Here is a 20585-nt window from a genome sequence, read left to right on the forward strand (position 1 = left end):
TTGGTGTATTATTTTTATTTTTATTATTGTGTATAAAAAAATTAATTACTATGGAAATTTTTGACCTTATAAGATTGAATTTTCTTTGGTAAAATAATTTATTTGTTCATTAATTATAAATTTGAGATTTGTTGAGATAAATACCTTAAACACGGCAAACATAACATGAAGTATATAAATGTAGAGTTTTTGAAGCAATAACTAGAGTCATAAACCTTAAAACATCAACGGTTAAAAATAGCTAGTTATATATATGAATGACCATAGTATGATTCTTGTGTGGAGGAAGGCGGTTCAGGGAAATACGCGTTGGAGTGTTCATTGAATGAGTCAGTTGTTGGTTGATTGTGTGCTGACTGTTGCCCCTGAGATCCAGTATTCTGTTGACGGTTTGGGCACCGCCGATAATCATGGCCTGATGAGCGACAAATGCGACAATGTCTTGAGTTTCTTGGGATCTGCTCCCCGTTCGGTCCTTCCCTTGGATTTCCCGTACCCTTTGTTCTCACAACTTCAGGGTCTTTAATAATGTTGGGGTTGTTACGATATCTTCCAGGTTGTGGCGTCTGTCCTTCTGGATTGGAACTCATCTCAAATTCTTCCTTGAACATTAGAGTTAGCCGTTCAATCTCTTCCTTTGCACGCGTGTACGAATCCTCTGTTTTTGCTGCATAGAAAGTCAAGTTATAAGTTAATGAGCTGAGAGATCCAAACCTAGCCATCTCATAAATGTGTTGTTGTTCTTGGGCCGGGGGGTTAAAATGTAGGTGGAGATTTGTCTTCGCGGATTTGCTCCATCGCTTCATGAGAAGAGTATTAGGTATTCTTCTGATGTTTAATCTTTTCATTGTAGCCCATAAATTTCTACAAGGGTACCCCTGACTTTCATATAGCATGCAGCTACAGTGTAGTGCTCGTTGGCCTTCACAGTAATGAACTTGGTATCGGACTTCCGGATGCTGAAACTTTCCAATGGTGTATATCTGCCACTCTCCTTCTTGCTCCTCACTTATGACAAAATAATTATTCTCTAAATCAAGCTGCTCAGCAACCTTGTGGTACATAGTTCTTGTGTAGAATTCAGCACATTGGTTGTAGTACGTGGTCAAGCATGTAGGATTAGGTGGGTGAGGTCGAGTGCATCTGCTTTTGAAGTCATTTGCAGTCTCGTTGTGTCTGAGCTTTGAGACTGTCATATATATGGTTGTTACGAACTCACGCAAGCAATAATTCTTCTCTAAAAATTTTTTTAGGGCTGAGTTGATCGATTCGCAACGTTGTGTGGTTCTCATTCCTGCAACGAATGAACCCCTTAAATAAGTTTCTGCCCACTGTTTTCTTGTGTCGAATGTTGTTTGGCACCATTCATTATCTGTTAGTTGTTGGGTTTTGACGACGTCTAACCATCTTGCTTCGAAATCCTCCTCCTCGTAGTAGTTGTACATTAGATCTTTAAATATTTTCAAGAAGATCGGATCTTTAACCTTTTTGGAAGCATTTGTATTGAGATGCCAAGCACATAGACGGTGTGTCACATCAGGCATGTGTTCCATGATGGCCTGTTTCATGGCCACATCTTGGTCAGTAACTACAACATTTGGCTTCTTATCTCCATGGCATTCGAGAAATTTTTGAAGTAGCCAACGATAGGATGGAAGCTTCTCGTGGAGGAGTAGAGCGAACCCGAAAATGCATGTGTTGAAATGGTGGTTTACGCCAATGAGAACAGTGAGAGGCTTATTGTACTCATTTGTCATGTAGGTGGTATCAAACCCTAGTACATCCCCAAAAGCCACATAGTCGACACGTGAGTTTCCATCTGCCCAAAATAAGTTAGCCAATCGATTCTCCTCGTCCACCTGATATACAACGAAGAAATTTGGATCCCTCTCTGCGAGACAATCAAGAAATCCCAACGCTCCTTCCGAGTCCGTCTCTATCTTTTCTTCTCGCTTGGCACCAGCAACCCTGTTGTAGACATCTCGAAGTTGACATGGCATTCTCTCGTAACCTCCACTTTGCAAAGCAACATGAGACATTATGTTGGCAGTTTTAATTCCAACTGAGTTCATCGACCTAACTTGGGCAAGCAAGCCATCGGACACTACTCGGTATGATCTCAAAAATTGTACCTCACTTGATGAAGCGAGGTCGTGATTGTGTATTGTGCTGAACTCTTTGCATTTCCAAGTGTTAGACGGTTGTGTGAGTAAAATACGTAATGCTGCCTGACATCCGGTTCTAGTGACATCATGAGGTCTCTTTTTTCTTTGTGTTTCCGTTATTGTGATTCTTTTGTAACCCTCGGAACAACAAACCCACCTGCGCATTACGATGACTCCGTGAGAACGTCGTACATCATCTTTTCTTGTGCCGAAACCCATCCGTTTCGCATACATTTCGTAGAATGCTTCCCATTTTCCCAGTTTGTCGAGACTCTTGCCTAGGACGTCACATATTTGAATCTCATTCACTGGTTTTGTGATGTTTAGCTCTGCTGTTATGCTTTCCCATTCGTAGGTTTGTTCCTCATTCATGTTCTCTGCTTGAGACTCGGCCTCCATATTGTATCTGTTTGAATTAACAAATTAAATGATAAAGTTAATAGGTAAGGAATGGTTTTCGAGAAAGATAAAAAAAAAGGACTTACTGATAAGTAACCAATTGTTCCTTCGACGTTAATGTACTGGAGTGGAGTTACAGTGTTCGATTGTTATTGATATCCAAGAATTAGAGATGAAGAGTAAGGGAAAGATAGTGGTGAGTCGATTTAAATTAGATTTTATGAGATTGAATGCCTCAGATTGTAGAGTAATATGGGTTGGTGATCACATTTAAGTGTGTTGGGCTGATATTAATGGGCCTTTCAAATATTGGAAACTCTATTCCACTCTCTTCGTACTTTCGAACAGTAAAATAGTACAATTACATTTACTTTTGAATAAATTAATTGGAAAATAAGGTTATTGTATGATTTTTGGGTTTAGATATTTTGTTGAGTTGTATGGGTTGGTGGTAACATTTAAAATTGTTGGGCTTATATGAATGGGCCTTTACCAACCTTTTTTAATGAATTAAACCACTTCGTACGTCAGGAAAAAAGTAATAGTACATTTTTGTATTTGTGGAGAATAAAGATTGAAAAGTAAGGATGTTTTTTTTTTTGTATGAATTGATGACATTTTTTAGTAGAATGGGTAGTTTCTCCCATTTATATATGTTGGGCATTTATATATGTTGGGCTGATATTAATGGGCCCTTCACCTACATCTTCTTATGAATTAAACCGTCGTTGTACGTTAGAACAGTACCGTAGTACATTAGGTTTTTTGGGAAAACGGGATTGATGAATAATGTTGACATTTGACCATACTACGTACGCCTACACGTGTATTTAACTGTGTAATTCAGAAATTTAACCACCCCTCTTTTGACACATCAGATGTGCCCAATGGAGTACATCCCAATAGAGTACAGCTAACTAAAAAACGTACTATAGGGTTATTCTCCACGACTTATATAACACACTTGAGACGTTTTCCAATCCAGCCTCAAGTTTATAGAGAAATTAACTTGTAATTTAGTTATTAGCATTACATATATCAAGTATGAGTTCAGGTCCACACTGGGTTATTTTCAATGGACCAAATGAAGGTATCTATAGTAGGTACGAAGACGCTGTAAGCAAAAACACTAATTCTGATGCGTCCATAAAAATAATTCGTTATGAATCTTTCATAGAAGCTTTCTCTGCTTTATGTCTACATGGAGAGACGGGACAATGCTTCAATGGGCAGCAAGTTAGAGAACTTTGCTGTGTTAATGAGTTTCCCTGCATGTGGGATTCTGATGATGATAATGATGAAGAGGCTATCCTTAATTCTGTTTCCTCACTGTTTGATGAGGGTGAATGCTCTGGTGCAAATAAATCACCCGAACAGGACAACGTGAAAGATTCGACTGACAAAGGTGAGGACCGAAATGGAGATGATATAGAAGTTGGGGACAAAGAAGGAGTGGATACTTCTCCAAAAAACAGTAAATGATGCTTTGTGTTAGTGTCCAAGTTATGTTATTTTATATTTTGATGCTATAATGTACTATCAGTATTTGTTATGAAATCTGTACTTCGGTTTATTTTGCAGTATTAATGTCACTTTCCTCATTAATTAATTGTGGAATTAAAAGTGAAGTGAATCATTGTGAAATCACAACTGCAAACAGAAAGAAAATAGACTTAAAATAATATAGTAGAGTTACATACAACTATATATATAATGGAGGTAAGTTCTTCAATCTCATTAAATGGCCTAACAAAAAGTTGATAGAACGGCCATATGAGATGAGTTGTAACAAAAGTACGCTATATATATATATAAAATACCACGATTGAAACCGAACGGATGTTCAATCAAGTTCTATAACTTGAGGGAACTTCCGTTGAGACGGAGGGCTATTGTCTCTGAACGGGGACTTTGGTCGTGAAGGAGTTTCTCTTGGAGTAGTGATTGGTGATTCTTGTTTTACATGAAGTGGGTAGTGGGGTATGGACACCTCGGTGTAGTCGAGAATGTCATCCATGATACCCTCTAATTTTTGTCTTGAAGTGTTGGCTTCTTGCATGAAGTGGGCTGTATGGTACAGGTGTTCGGCCAGTTTGTACGACTCCTGCTTGGCCTCCGTGGCTCGTGAATGAGCCTTCCTTATCAGCTTTTCGTGTTCATGGAGAACAGACTCCAGCCTTGCACAGTTTGGACATCCTGACATGGAGGCTGAACGGAGTCTTGGACTCCGTGACGGTGTACCTACGGGTCTTGTGGAAGAGAAAGGATGCGGTGGGGATTTTGGAGGACTTGTTTCAAAAGGGTTGAAGTTTTGGTAAGGGTCCATTTGATTTAGGAAATAGTAAAACGGGGTTTCAAAATAAATGCTTAGTTTGTATAACCTAACCTTTACTTATATAGTGGTTTGGTGGGTTGATGTACACGTAATTCGGTTCATGTAATTTAATAATGGATTTTTTTTTCCCAATTAAACCATTTAATAGTTAATAAATTTTGACAATGGTAATATCCACTTACGACAATCTCAAAAATCCCAATTTACCCATTTAGTTAACCAATTTTAATAGAAGGAGAAGGTGAATCAAATCCAAACAAAATCTAAGTAATATAAAAAAAGTACTATGTGATGTGACATTTTTCTATTAAAAAGAATAGTACGTACGGTTTTTTGATTTAAATAATAATTTCCAGAATTGAAGTAAAAAAAAAAATGTCACATCACCATCTTGAAATAATAAGTACATGGTTTAAATGGTGAAATAAAAAATGTGATATGACATCCACTCATTTCAGTAGTCAATAATTTATTAACATTTCACATCATAATCGTTGTTGGGACCACTACCATAGTTAATTAACTTAGTTTTGTTAATTTTGTTGGGTAATACTATCATAGGGACTACTATCGTATTAAAGCTGACCTAATTCATTTGTCCAAATTTTAATAACAAAAATGTGATATTAGTATATTAGAGCCCAACAAATATTAAATCTCCTTAAGTAATATACCTAGGTTTCGTGTTTGCATATAGTATCTTAATTAACTCAAATCAGGGAATCCCATGAGATCTGCATGTACTGAGTTTGATTTGACGTTACACTGTGACATCTCTGACGTACGTTATTTAAAGCATATGAAATATTCCATTTAACGTCAGTGAGTACACTGTGGGACGTAGACAGAAAATTAAATATTGATAAGACAACAATTGGTTTTTTTAGTGAGTATGCAGAAATTAAAATTAGAGGAAATAGTCCATACTTGGCTAAGAAGATTACAATATTTGGACAATTTTGAAATAATTCCCAACAATATAAGAATGTGGACTATTAAGAATGGGTAGTAGTCCAAATTTAGTACAACTCCTAAATAGGAAATGGTTGAAACTGTATTAAAATAAGTATTTTACGAATAAATATGTACGAAATTATAGTTTACATTTGACAACAACTTCTAATTATCTCATTAAATTCAAATATTGAGTAAACTTAATTGCACCATACTGTATTTACGGTGTGAAGTACTGTGCACATATATTGATGTACGTTATTTTCAAACTTGAACTTATTGAGATATGGGAGATCCAGCTTCTGCCGTACATTGAAATACGTCCCAAATATATTTGCTAATTAATTTGTGGGAACCACATTACAATTTTTCACATCTTTATTTAAACATTACAAATTTCCAATATTAAAAGTGAACACCCAACTACCATTACCATGAAGATGTTATGAATCCGTGTTGGTAAAATTAATATTAAATATTTTCATTTAAAACCTGATTTGACTAGACTGTACACCCTATCAATCAAGATGACTTTGTCAATGCATTGGAAAAAGACATTTGGAAAATCCAACCCAAATTGTGAAGTGAGTTCAAATTTCAAATTAAATAATATTTAAAAATAATAATTAATAATTTCAAAGGTATTACTAATTACTTGATAGTAATTATATGTCATTATTTCACTAATTTTGTACCATTAATCCGTATAAGGTCACAACATTAGGGTGTACCATCTACTTTGAAAACCCTAGCTCATCCACTTATTTTATTATGGAATTATTTTTTAAAATCTGACATTGCAAGTGTTGTTCGTAACTTATTGGAAATAGTGAAACTCAATGGCACATATTGAGTCAACATATTTCCATTCCAAATAAAATTTAAGTTTACAGTTACAAAGACATACACAATAGAACAGAATTTGTACATAACTTAGTTGTATCCCAAAATAAATTAATTAGGATGTTTTTTACACTGAAAAATGTAGGTTGTATTGAGATATACTATAATATCAGTACTATTATCACATGATGCTTTATCTGACTCAAGACTTTAGTTTTCCACCCCGCGTGTCGATTTTGGTCCAGTGTTTGGCGCACCGACGGCTGTATCAAATATGATAACACTCATCCCCCGATGGCCTTGTGGACTACGGGAGGTTGGGTAGGTTCGGTTGGATGGGAGATTTGGCGGCGTCTCAAGTAGTTCCCTCCAGCCTAATCCACCAGTCCGAACCCTTCGTCAACATTACCTGAATATACATGTAGCACGTACATAAAATTTCTAAGAATCAATTTGTAATAATATAATATTGAAAAAAATAGACAAAAATAGTTGAGTTATTACCCAGATTTATTATGAGATGATTGATTGAATTGCTGAAATTTCCTTAATGCATCTACAACACACGGTTGTATTGCATACCAATCCTTCTGTTTACACATCTTCACTTCGGTGCAACAACAATACATAATTTATTTTTTTCATATATTATCCCTACACATATGTGTACAGGAAGGGAGTGAGTTCTCTAGGAAAGAGAACAATACTAAATTGAGGTGTGAAGGAGTAAGGACAGGTAGAGGGGTATATATAGTACTTGTGGATGTGATTGTGTTGTGTAGTCTTTTCAAAAATTAAAAAATAATAATTAATACAAACTGGTACGGCTAAAGATGGGGTGATATGACACCAATACAAACCTGATTTTGTCAATGCATTGAAAACCGTTACTTCAACATACCCAACCAACTAATAAATTTTCCTTGGAAGACGTAATTTGAACCAACCTATTGACCGATTTTGTTATGGTTTGGTTCAGTTTGTACGTGTAAGAAATTAGTACAATTTGTGACAGAAAAAGTTGTTATTAGTTTGTATTGGAATTCTAATTTCCAATAATCAGTTGACATGTGTAGGATGTATTACCTTCTTTAATAAAATAAAAAATACTTATTTAAATATACAAACCTTTGAAGTCAATATGAATGAAAATAATGTGTGTCATTTAAATATACATTTTGAATTTTGACTGGGTTAATATCAATGAAACTTAATTTTTGTCTTATGTTAATAGAATCTCCTACAGTACATATGATGTGACATATAACTATGTAAAACTCAGCCAAGTACGTTTTTACAATAAAATAATAATTTCAACACTTAAAGTAAACAACAAATCCTTCAAAACCCTAAAAAACGATTTTAAATAAATGAGGAAGACCTTTTTTGTATTTTAAAATAATAAACATTTTAATAATATTTTCCCATCAATCCATATACGGTCAAATCAGTAGGTTGTACATGAGGAAGCAATTTGACCTAAGACTGTAAAAAACGCTGACATTCGCCTCCCGCATATCTTTTTTTCAAGAGTCTGGCGCACCGTTGTGTCAAATATTATAACACTCATTCCTCGGTCGCCTTGTCCACTCGGGAGGTTAAGGTTCGGTAGGATGACATATTTGGGTGGCCGTTTTGGAAGTAGTTCCCGCCACCCTAGTCCACCCATCCCAAACCTTCGTCAACATTTCCTGAATACACATGTACCACATACATAAAAATTTTAAGAAACAATTTGTAATAATATAATATTGAAATAAATAGACATAAAGAGTTGAGTTATTACCAAAATTTGTTATGAGATGATTTATTGAATTGCTGAAATTCCCTTGATGCACCTACAATACACGGTTGCAGTGCATACCAATCCTTCTGTTTACACATCTTCACTTTGGTGCAACAACAATACATAATTTATTTTTTTAATATATTATACACACGTCTACATATAGGGAGTGAGTTCTCTAGGATAGAAAACAATACGAAATTGTGAAGGAGTAAGGAGAGGTAGAGGGGTATATATAGTACTTGTGGATGTGATTGTTGAGTGTAGTCTTGACAAAAATTTAAAAATAATAATTAATAATATAACCCTAGGTACGGCTACAAATAAACTAAAGCTATTTATTTGACTTTTTCAATCCCTTGAAAAACGTAGTATCAACAAACCCAACCCCCTACTAACTTTTCCTTGGAAGACGTAATTGGAACCAATATGCATGCTCGGTGACAACATTGAATTGGTTCACTGTGCTAAACAAAAATTATGTATTTAAATAAGGTAAATGTTGCTCCCATTGTTATCACATGTAGCAACAAATATCCTAATATTATGTCCAAATAAACATGTGTGGCCAAATGAATAAGAAATTAAATTAGGATGTTTACTAATAATGAAAACTCAATATTTATTTAAATACGATTTTAATATTTCATTAAAATATTATTCGTTGGAGTAAATATTGCAATAATTTTTGTAAGATTACATTAACGTATCAATCGTTGGAATCAAGATTACAATAATTTTTTGAATACTATATAAATATAGATATTTAATAACAAAACTGTTTAATGTTATGAATACAATAGTAGTTTAAGACAAGAAGTGACTCTAGTAATAAAATCAGGAGAATAGTGAATCCGGTACGCTTCATGATGAACTGAGTACACACTCAGCCCAAACAACCTAAATTCATAGTGCGACTTCTGCCATACTGCATCGGTGTCACTCTGTACAACCCTAGGTCGAACTTGATTCGGTGAGTTCGTTAGAAGAGGAGTGACTCCGTACCCAACCGAAACTTCACTACATACTGTGTCACCGCGCATGTAAACACCGCGAGTGACAACGTCAGTACTACGAATGGTTGACTGTCGCGTCGTACAACCCTAGCTCGAACTGGATTCAGTGAGTTTTTTAGGAGGATAGTGACTCAGGTACACCAAAGCTAACTTGACTACATACTGTGTGTCACCTTAACCAAAAAACACCGCCTGTAGCAGTGTGCGTGCTGTGAAAGGTTGACTGCCGCTCATTAGAACCCTAGCCCGAGAGGATGTTCAGTGAGTTCGTCGTGAGGATAGTGACTCCGGTACACGAATGGTGACACGAGTACTTACTGTGTGTCACATTAACCAAAAACACCCCGGTAACGAATGTGAGTGCTACGAACGGTTGACTCCCGCTCATTAGAACCCTAGCCCGAGAGGATGTTCAGTTAGTTCGTCCTGAGGATAGTGACTCTGCTACACCAATGCTAACCTGAGTACTTACTGTGTGTCACATTAACCAGAAAACACCCCAAGAATAAAGGTGAGTGCTACGAACGGTTGACCGCTCATTAGAACCGTAGCCCGAGAGGACGTTCGGTGAGTTCCTCGTGAGGATAGTGACTCCGTACACGAATGGTGACACGAGTACTTACTGTGTGTCACATTAACCAAAAAACACCCCGCAATAACGAGTGAGTGCTACGAACGGTTGACTCCCGCTCATTAGAACCCTAGCCCGAGAGGATGTTCAGTTAGTTCGTCCTGAGGATAGTGACTCTGATACACCAATGCTAACCTGAGTACTTACTGTGTGTCACATTAACCAGAAAACACCCCAGTAACAGTGTGAGTGCTACGAACGGTTGACTCCCGCTCATTAGAACCCTAGCCCGAGAGGATGTTCAGTTAGTTCGTCCTGAGGATAGTGACTCTGCTACACCAATGCTAACAAGAGTACTTACCGTGTGTCACATTAACCGTAAAACACCCCAAGAATGGTGAGTGCTACGAACGGTTGACTGCCGCTCATTAGAACCGTAGCCCGAGAGGACGTTCAGTGAGTTCCTCGTGAGGATAGTGACTCCGGTACACGAATGGTGACACGAGTACTTACTGTGTGTCACATTAACCAAAAAACACCCCAGTAACAGTTTGAGTGCTACGAACGGTTGACTCCCGCTCATTAGAACCCTAGCCCGAGAGGATGTTCAGTTAGTTCGTCCTGAGGATAGTGACTCTGCTACACCAATGCTAACCTGAGTACTTACTGTGTCTCACATTAACAAGAAAACACCCCAGTAACAGTGTGAGTGCTACGAACGGTTGACTCCCGCTCATTAGAACCCTAGCCCGAGAGGATGTTCAGTTAGTTCGTCCTGAGGATAGTGACTCTGCTACACCAATGCTAACCTGAGTACTTACTGTGTGTCACATTAACCAAAAAACACCCCAGTAACAGTGTGAGTGGTACGAACGGTTGACTCCCGCTCATTAGAACCCTAGCCCGAGAGGATGTTCAGTTAGTTCGTCCTGAGGATAGTGACTCTGCTACACCAATGCTAACCTGAGTACTTACTGTGTGTCACATTAACCAAAAAACACCCCAGTAACAGTGTGAGTGCTACGAACGGTTGACTCCCGCTCATTAGAACCCTAGCCCGAGAGGATGTTCAGTTAGTTCGTCCTGAGGATAGTGACTCTGCTACACCAATGCTAACCTGAGTACTTACTGTGTGTCACATTAACCAGAAAACACCCCAGTAACAGTGTGAGTGCTACGAACGGTTGACTCCCGCTCATTAGAACCCTAGCCCGAGAGGATGGTCAGTTAGTTCGTCCTGAGGATAGTGACTCTGCTACACCAATGCTAACCTGAGTACTTACTGTGTGTCACATTAACCAGAAAACACCCCAGTAACAGTGTGAGTGCTACGAACGGTTGACTGCCGCTCATTAGAACCGTAGCCCGAGAGGACGTTCAGTGAGTTCCTCGAGAGGATAGTGACTCCGGTACACGAATGGTGACACGAGTACTTACTGTGTGTCACATTAACCCAAAAACACCCCAGTAACAGTTTGAGTGCTACGAACGGTTGACTCCCGCTCATTAGAACCCTAGCCCGAGAGGATGTTCAGTTAGTTCGTCCTGAGGATAGTGACTCTGCTACACCAATGCTAACCTGAGTACTTACTGTGTGTCACATTAACAAGAAAACAGCCCAGTAACAGTGTGAGTGCTACGAACGGTTGACTCCCGCTCATTAGAACCCTAGCCCGAGAGGATGTTCAGTTAGTTCGTCCTGAGGATAGTGACTCTGCTACACCAATGCTAACCTGAGTACTTACTGTGTGTCACATTAACCAAAAAACACCCCAGTAACAGTGTGAGTGGTACGAACGGTTGACTCCCGCTCATTAGAACCCTAGCCCGAGAGGATGTTCAGTTAGTTCGTCCTGAGGATAGTGACTCTGCTACACCAATGCTAACCTGAGTACTTACTGTATGTCACATTAACCAAAAAACACCCCAGTAACAGTGTGAGTGCTACGAACGGTTGACTCCCGCTCATTAGAACCCTAGCCCGAGAGGATGTTCAGTTAGTTCGTCCTGAGGATAGTGACTCTGCTACACCAATGCTAACCTGAGTACTTACTGTGTGTCACATTAACCAGAAAACACCCCAGTAACAGTGTGAGTGCTACGAAAGGTTGACTGCCGCTCATTAGAACCCTAGCCCGAGAGGATGTTCAGTGAGTTCGTCGTGAGGATAGTGACTCCGGTACACGAATGGTGACATGAGTACTTACTGTGTGTCAGAGATACTGATAGTAACAGGATGTTCATTGTTACCATAACGAACCCCCCGTGAAAAATTGTAAATTTTTAAAAAATATTCCAACATGTAATTTTCGGCTTCATGACAGAGATACTGATAGTAACAGGATGTTCACTGTAGACAACACTATTTTTTTTTTATATATAATAATTATATAATATTAAAAAAAACTAAATAATTATAAAGAAATATTAATCAAGACTTTTATAAATGTATTTGTTTGTATTTTTATATTTTTAAGTGTGGTAATAATATATTCGGGTGTTTGCAGTGTGGGTAGTGTAGTTTTTAACCCTTTTTTTTTAACCAATCCATACATGCGGTTTTTCCAATTTCTCAAACCGCAGTCGCACCGCGAAACTAAAAATCGCAGAACTCGCACTGCGGAAAATGGTGCGATGCGGTACTGTTTTTTCGATTTGGACTATTACCAATAATTAAACTATCACAAATACAACAAAACTTGAGCAACATTTGTGAAAAATTAAATTTCAATCAACGTAAATTAAAATATTTAATGTTTACTAATATTGGCATCCCTACTAATATTATTTAATGGATTTAACAAATATTTAGTAGTGTAATATGGGACGTACACTGTTCACTTGATGGACCTTGTCAATTCACACAACACTAAAATATTATTTTAAAAGAAAGGACTGCTTGAGACATGACATGATACGCTTCCCAACGAAACAATCAGCCATGCCCTATTATGTTGTACGAATTAGGTTTTGAAATTGGGGTTTATTTTGGCACCAAGATTGATAATGTTAGAAAATTTTTTAAAAAAATTCATTTTCCCACCACTAACTCATTTGGAACAGCCTATATATAAACAGGTGCCCCCTTTCCTTGTGAGTAACACACATTATCTCCACCATAGTTAGAAAAAAAAAAAAAATTTGTACACCTCACTCACAAATTATAGTACATCGCACATGGTGGCTGGTGGTGGAGAAGACTCATGCGGGTTCGATGGGGGTGGTCCGCCTTGGAGAAATTCACTTCAGGGACACCCCCATTGCTACTGTGGTGATCTAGCTTATGTTTGGACTTCTAGTAGTAGAGCAAATCCTGGTCGTCGATTCTTCGGATGTCCACACTATGTAAGAGTTTTGTCTTTTTAGATTCAAAAGTACTTCTCATTTATGTTTTCTGTACTTAGGCAGCCATGATAAACTAATAGGGTTATTTTCAACTCAGGAGAACGATGAAAGTCGAGGATGTGATTACTTTTGTTGGATCGATAAATCACATGGTAAGAGAAGTACAGATGCTACACCTGGATTGCGAAACCAAATCAAGATTTTCGAAGAAGATAAGAAACGCAATGAGAATGTTATTAGAAAATTAATTTTTATCATTTTTATTTGCCTTCTCATCATTGTCCAACTTATATTGCGTTGAAGATATGGGTTGTCCCAAAATGCAAATGTTTTGTATGTCTTATGTTCTCAAAACTTGTTTAACTTAATTGTGTAGAACTTAATAGATGCGTGTGGATGATGACGAAAATTTCATTTGGTATGAAGTACCCACTACGTTCTCAAAATTTTATGTTTTCTACATTTCTAATTTCTGTAGCAAATTTCGTCAATGGGTTCAATGTGAAGTTGCAAAATTATATATTATTCACATCTTCGTATTTGTTATGTGAAGTAGCGCAATGAGAATGTTCTATATTCCATATTTTTCCTCATTACTATGTTATGAAAAACCAAATTTAAGGGGCCTATTGTTTATTTACATTTGGTTAGAGTAATGGTACATTTGGTTAGAGTAATGGGAGTTGATATGGTATGGTTTCAATCTTTTTTTTTTAAATGTTCTCAAAACTCAGTTTAAAGTTGAATGACTACAAAGATTTGGTAACTAACATCAAACAATTAACAAGTGACCTTTGTCGTTATTTGTAATGTTATAGTACATGTGTTTTGAAAATACGGTTTAAGGAAAATTCGGTTTAAAGTTTAATGACTACAAAGATTTGGTAAGATTAGGCAAGTAACATGATTTCCTTCAAATAATTAAGAAGAAGTCACCTCTTCACCAAAAAAACAAATAAAGAAAATTAAGAAGTCACCTTTGTTTTCTGGTTAAATAATTTCTGTGAAGTACAATCAACTACTTCTGAAGTATGGGTACATTGTAAGAGTTGTTATGGTGTGAGTACAAAGATTTGCTAAGTATGGTTTAATATATTGTCAAAACTAAAATAAACACAAGTCTGTGAACATAATAACCAGTTCCAAACGTGAACTAATAAAAACATATGTCTAAATCCAAATGCTCCCAAATCCAAACTAAACAACACACAAATAACACAACCTATGCTCCCAAATCCAAACTACACAACACACTAATAACACGACCTATTAATAACACAACCTATTAATAACACAAGTGTTTTTCACACACTATTCACCATATGAAATCTTAGTCTTGGTAGACTGAAGCTTAGGGGAGGCTCTTGACGGGGGAAACATGTTTGCATTGCGAGACTTCGCTGTACTGAACCGAGGATCGCGTGGAGACTTTGACGGACTACGCAAAGGGGCCGAGGATGATGCAAATGAGCTGCCTTGTGCAGCCCTACGATCTTCAACCACTTTGGTACGAATTTCATTTTGTTCATCAGTTATGATCCTCGCAGCGATTTCCAAACGTGCCTCAACCGGGTGAAACTGTGCCACAATACAGAAACAAAAACAAAAACTTAGAAAATGTAATTAACTCTAATCAACTTCACAGTAAAACACCGAATAAAATTTAAATTACACAACGTTAATCTCAATCAAACTTGCGTAGTACATTCTGAAATATTTAAAAAGTGGTATACCTCATCAACTACTTCTTCCTCATTGGCCACAGAGTCCATGTACTTCATGACGTATACTCCGCAATCTCGGTCATTGTCTTGTTGAGGAAGCCCGCGATCTTTCCTGTCAATTCTGAAATCCACGAAAGTCACATTCTTCGACCTATTCTCCTCAAACAAAAGGTCCAATGTCGACAACTGCAAACGTATACAATTAGTTAGATTCAATGAAGAATGAGTTATTCACATCAAACAATGAAACTTTGCAAGTTTACCATTTCTTTCGTAGCCTCCACACGATACTTCTCATTCATTGCGGTGTGTAGGGAGTCCATAAATGAGACAACCTTGGACTTCATATTTACTTCGGCACCAAACCAATGTGGTGCACCTTCTAGAGTCAACACCGGCACAAACATCTACAATTGAATAGAGGAACAATAAAGTCAAAAATAAATTGAAATTACAGACCATATAGATATTCGACACTACAATGACCAATATGCATCGCTAACATATCTCAGTTTTCAAAATTACAATTAAGAACGACCATGTGTATATGATGAAGTACCTTGACGCATTTTTCCAAGTTGTCTTCGTAAAACAGTTTTGACCACTCCCGGTCTTTCGCAATCCTCTTCACATTAAACGAACCGAGAGTTTTTTGCTGCAAAAGCATTGTTCATCTTCTCAAGTAACAGAAATTACAACCAAACTGAATTACAAAATTTAAAATAAGCTGTACAGCAAAGCAATTACCGAGATGCGAGTGGGCATGTACCAAACACGAGGTTGGTCAGGTAATCGACTATCACGTTCGTACTTGTTCATTAGTATAGAAAAACAGTCAATGATCTGCAACAAAATGAAATATGCTTTACACATGTACAATAAATGATACATATTTAGTTAATACTTTGACACTTACGGATCCCTCAACTTCTCGCAACGGTCGCAACGATGCCATGCACCTCCTATCCACTTCAAACTTTCGAAATTTCGCAAGCACATATCTGATTCAATTGTAATCAATGTAACTGTTATTAAAAATTTCTACAAGTATATCATAATGAGAAATACGAAAATAACATTTACTTACCCCGGATCTAACGTGTTGCTAAAAATAAACTTGTAAAACCCATATTGGTTACGGGGGATCGCTTCCTTCGTCTTGAAAGGCCCGACAACAGTTCTGCCCGACTCAATGAATTGCTCGTACGCCTTATCGTTGAAGTCATCCTCAATTAAAGGCACATTCTCCGACTGTGTCTTCTTTGATTTGACGAGGGCTTTGCCTTTATTCCAGAAAGATGCCACTTCGACTATATCAAAGTCCTCATCGTCGAAGGTCTTATGTGCAGCACCTTCATCTTCAACGTATTTTGTAACGGATAGTGAAGGCGTACTTACGTAATCCATCACATTTTCGTCGGATAGACCAACAACATTAGTCTTCGAACGGACGGGGGACTTCAACGGGGACTCCTCCACGGCCCGGCCGCACTCCGCCTTCTTCCCCGTTTCCGCAGCAAAGATCCTCCTCCAACTCTCGGTCAATACCACCTACACCTTCTCCTTTGTCCATAAATTTCAAAGAAAATGATCTCAACTGAGACTTTAACTCATTCGAGATGTACTCCTTCAACTCATTGATAGAGCTGACAAAGTGGTCACTGCTCTTTCTTCCTTCCGAGTCGGAGTAGTAGTTGGGCAGTATTACGGGATTCGAAGTGAGCGTTATCTGTTAAACATAACAAATTTAATTTTTCAAACCCAAAATAATTAATATCAACTGAAATCACTTTACCACATTGTAACCAAAATTCGATGTACCTTGTCGCTGTTGGGACCCCCATTGTCTTTCACAAATTTGTAAGCGGACTTACATTGTTTACTACCCCAAAAATCAACGGGGAGCACTGTTCGGTCGACATATCCAAAGTTCCACTCCACGTGAGTCAAGTACACCAACTGTCACAAACAAACAATGTATTGGTAATACATTCGACTAATAAATGACAATATTATATTATAAACTGAATAAACACATTTACATAATTGAAAGATAACAAAATCAATGTACCTGGAGGAATAAGGTGCGACGGATACATTCTTCGTCGCCTTATTTCGGAATCTGAAAATTGAGTTCATCAGATACCTGAACCCCGCAGTCGCCCAGTTCTTGTGGCGAATGTCCCTGGTAACCCTAAGGGAGTGCAAGTACCCCGAAGTGATATCGACCCCCGTTTTCGGCGCAAGGACTGTCCCTATGACCACCAAAGAAAATTTAATGAGAAATAGGCTGTCTGCCTCAACGCACTCCAACAAAGATTTCTCCAACATTGTCAAGGACACGGTGTACTCGACAACGTTCAATATCTCCTCCAGATATCGAGTGTCACTATCACCCTCGGTGACTACAGGATCCCCTCCGTCGTCCACCCCCATAACATCTCCGAACATCGCGGCAGATAAGTGAATTTTCCTCCCATACAAATCCAGTATGCTAGTGGTTGGGTCAACATGTTTGATTAACCAACTCACTAGTCAAGTGTCAACGTATGGTGCATCCTCTCTGATGAATGATCCAAATCCAGCATTTTGGATCACATCTTTCTGCTCCAGGTTCAGGTTCTTGCAAATCCTCATTAAACGGTTGAAGGAGCATCGACCGTACACAGATGCTTCTTCACTTTCAGGAGCACCCTCTTCCTCATCCACCTCCACTTTCTTCCCCTTGGCATCACCGCCTTTGGTTTCCTCCCCTTGTTTGCACGGCCTTCTTAGCGGGATTAGGGTTAGGGTCATAGCTTCTCCACTCGTACTTCTCCTCGTCGGTGAAACCTTTATATTGCACTTTTAATTTGTCGGTAGCCTGTAATATGAGGCAAACTTACATCAACTACAGAGTACATGGAAAGAATCGTAAAGTACGTCAAACAACCCTAGGTCAATTACAGACAATTGATATAAAAAAATTAAGTAACAGTCGACATCAAACCTCTTTCTCGCTAATCCCTTCTCAGCTGCTCGAAGGGCTTTGTAGTTCGCATTGCTACATATGGACATAATTTCAATCAAATATATAATAAAATAAATGTTAACCATCAATCACACGAGTAAACAACTATCCATCATTCAAAACTTACAAGAAATTTCTCCAAGCAACCGCATTATCGTTCGGCTCTGGGGTGACATCCTTCTTTACGGGTTCATTTCCCCCTTTCCTTTTGCGTTTCCCAGCCATGTATGATGAACCTAACCAAATTAAAGATAAACAAATTTAAACAATAAGGACTACATATTTCAACAAATACACTATATAAAAAAAAAATTGACCAAAACACAATGAAAATCGTGCATTGTAATCACCCAAAATCACATCAAATCAACTTAACCATTCGGCATTGGAAAAATTCAGATTTCAAACACACATTTCATGCTTCTTGCATGTTACACATTAAAGTACATTAAAATGATGTGAAACTCTTTTCAACTAAATGATTTCCAATACTCAAAAATTATACGACAACACTTCCACAACCAAAACAATGAACAAAACAACACTTAACTACTAACTCTCATAACCAAAAAGTGGTACAAACGAGTTGGTACAATTCGTGAGAACCAACAACATAAAGCACACACATGAATAGACAAAATTCCCCCAAACTTAACCAATCTAGGTACCTTGCACCTCTTAATTCATGATGAACAGAGTACAAAGCCATTTGGAAAACATTTAATATCAGAATTAACAAAACAATGCTTCACTACTAACTGTCATAACCATTTCAATAACTTTTCCAATAATTGATATACACAAAAAAACAAAACTGCCATAGTTTTTATCAATAGTGTATCTCATTAACTCATGAATCTTCTGTCTAAACCATCCAATTTTTCAAAATAAATTCATAACAATAGGAAAATACAAACTACAACTTCTAATTAAAGTACAAAAATCACTCACTACCCAACACATGACAGCCATCACCATTTCATTGTTTTCCTTTCTTTCAATTTTTTTTTTGGTCAATATAGGGCAGACGAGGGCAAAACATTAGGGTAAAAAAAATACACACGAGAATGACCAAACACGTGAATCCAAAACACTTTCACAATAAAATTGATTTCCGAAAACAATTATTTTTCAGCAACACTGTACATACCAATGTTTACATTGTTTTTCTTTCTTTCATTACATTCTTTCATTAAAATTGTTTCACTGCAAGGGTATAAATTAATCCAACACACTTTCACAATAAATCAACAAACAAAAAGGGTAAACACATGAATCGAATCAAAACTACTTCCTAGTACTGTGTAAAATTGGGGAACATAAAATGTACCTTCAATTTTCTGCAACCCGTGAATCAAAACTTCTTGAATAAGCAGATTTAAGGCCTGTAAAACGGATTAAAACTACTCAATAAACCAAAAATGGAACAGAAAAAAAAAATACGCAATGCAAATACACGGATTGAACACCACATCACAATTTTGACAAATACTTTACTATCCAACTTAACCCAAACTGAGAAACAAATTAAGTTTTCTTTTTCCATGAATGACAAATGCATTACTATCCAATTTACCCCAAAATGAGGAACAAATTTATGAGTGGTGATGAATGTTGCTAAGCAACACCTTAATTAATTAATAATAAAGTTGTTCTATCTGCATAACTTTGAAATTTCCACTTTTTTGACTATATATTTTACAACAAAAATTCCATTTTAATAAAAAAAATAACAATAATATGTAAAATATAACGAAGGAGAACACATACAACGTTTTACTGTAACAACAACTTTTTTTTTTCTGAAAACAGATTAACACCAACAAATTTATATATAATTTTTTAGTACTTTATTGATTGAAAAATAAAAAATCACGAGGAATGGCAGTCAGGACCTCCTTCCTAACTAGTATCTAACATTATCCAAAGTAAATAACAAACAATATGCAAAAGAATGAGAAAATTACTTGTACAAACCCACCTCGTTCGGAGAAGGAGCCGGAGACAAACAAAATCAAGTGCACCAACTCTGAAAGTACTACAGTTTCCTCTCCCAAAGAAAATGTGAAGAACAAGAAAAAAATGGGAAGAAGAAGAAGAAAATTCGAAGAACAAGAAGAAAATGAGAAGAAGAAGAAGAAAATTTGAAGAAGAAAAAGAAAATAACAACTGCCCTAAAATAAACCTAACTCTTTATACCCACGAAGAAGAAGAAGGAAAGACTAATGTATTTTTAAAAATTGGTAACTGTCACGTACATCAAACGTCAATCGGTGTCAGTTTTTTTAAAAATTAATTAATTTAAAATACAAAAAACCAACCGGTTACCATTTTTCCCCCCCTAACTACCCCTACTTTAACCCCAGCCCTTAGATCAACCCCCAATTCAATCCAACGGCTACAGTACAATCAGGGATTGTATTCCCTATTTTGGCAT

The 20585-nt window shown here is 37.1% G+C and overlaps 4 protein-coding genes across 4 annotated transcripts; 1 reads left to right on the plus strand and 3 right to left on the minus strand.

Annotated features, from left to right (window-relative positions):
* Positions 1-245: 245 nt before the first annotated feature.
* On the minus strand, positions 246-2564 carry LOC133039714 (protein FAR1-RELATED SEQUENCE 5-like). The gene has a single exon (XM_061118638.1). The coding sequence runs from the start codon at positions 2562-2564 to the stop codon at positions 246-248; it is 2319 nt and encodes a 772-aa protein (XP_060974621.1).
* A 10645-nt stretch (positions 2565-13209) lies between these two features.
* On the plus strand, positions 13210-13768 carry LOC133029213 (uncharacterized). Its single transcript, XM_061101701.1, has 2 exons — positions 13210-13414; positions 13512-13768. The coding sequence occupies exons 1-2, from the start codon at positions 13247-13249 to the stop codon at positions 13713-13715; spliced, it is 372 nt and encodes a 123-aa protein (XP_060957684.1). The 5' UTR covers positions 13210-13246; the 3' UTR covers positions 13716-13768.
* Positions 13769-14370: 602 nt separating this feature from the next.
* On the minus strand, positions 14371-16545 carry LOC133039715 (uncharacterized). The gene is made up of 6 exons (XM_061118639.1): positions 16226-16545; positions 16055-16139; positions 15886-15981; positions 15698-15793; positions 15148-15545; positions 14371-14992 (listed from the first exon to the last, which is right to left on the minus strand). The coding sequence occupies exons 1-5, from the start codon at positions 16543-16545 to the stop codon at positions 15375-15377; spliced, it is 768 nt and encodes a 255-aa protein (XP_060974622.1). The 3' UTR covers positions 14371-14992; positions 15148-15374.
* Positions 16546-16673: 128 nt separating this feature from the next.
* LOC133029008 (uncharacterized) lies at positions 16674-17657 on the minus strand. The gene is made up of 2 exons (XM_061101702.1): positions 17210-17657; positions 16674-17097 (listed from the first exon to the last, which is right to left on the minus strand). Exons 1-2 carry the CDS (start codon positions 17587-17589, stop codon positions 17085-17087), a joined length of 393 nt encoding a protein of 130 aa, XP_060957685.1. The 5' UTR covers positions 17590-17657; the 3' UTR covers positions 16674-17084.
* Positions 17658-20585: the final 2928 nt, after the last annotated feature.

Source organism: Cannabis sativa, chromosome 7 (genome assembly GCF_029168945.1).
Source record: "Cannabis sativa cultivar Pink pepper isolate KNU-18-1 chromosome 7, ASM2916894v1, whole genome shotgun sequence".
In the NCBI taxonomy this organism is placed as follows: domain Eukaryota; kingdom Viridiplantae; phylum Streptophyta; class Magnoliopsida; order Rosales; family Cannabaceae; genus Cannabis; species Cannabis sativa.

Coding starts and splice junctions, on each gene's coding strand:
- LOC133029213 (XM_061101701.1), top strand. CDS start 13,247: ATGGTGGCTGGTGGTGGAGAAGACTCATGCGGGTTCGATGGGGGTGGT. Junction 13,415..13,511: donor TCTTCGGATGTCCACACTAT/GTAAGAGTTTTG, acceptor TTTTCAACTCAG/GAGAACGATGAAAGTCGAGG.
- LOC133039715 (XM_061118639.1), bottom strand. CDS start 16,545: ATGGATTACGTAAGTACGCCTTCACTATCCGTTACAAAATACGTTGAA. Junction 15,794..15,885: donor ACATGCCCACTCGCATCTCG/GTAATTGCTTTG, acceptor ATGCTTTTGCAG/CAAAAAACTCTCGGTTCGTT. Junction 15,546..15,697: donor ACTTGGAAAAATGCGTCAAG/GTACTTCATCAT, acceptor ATTCAATTGTAG/ATGTTTGTGCCGGTGTTGAC.
- LOC133039714 (XM_061118638.1), bottom strand. CDS start 2,564: ATGGAGGCCGAGTCTCAAGCAGAGAACATGAATGAGGAACAAACCTAC.
- LOC133029008 (XM_061101702.1), bottom strand. CDS start 17,589: ATGTTCGGAGATGTTATGGGGGTGGACGACGGAGGGGATCCTGTAGTC.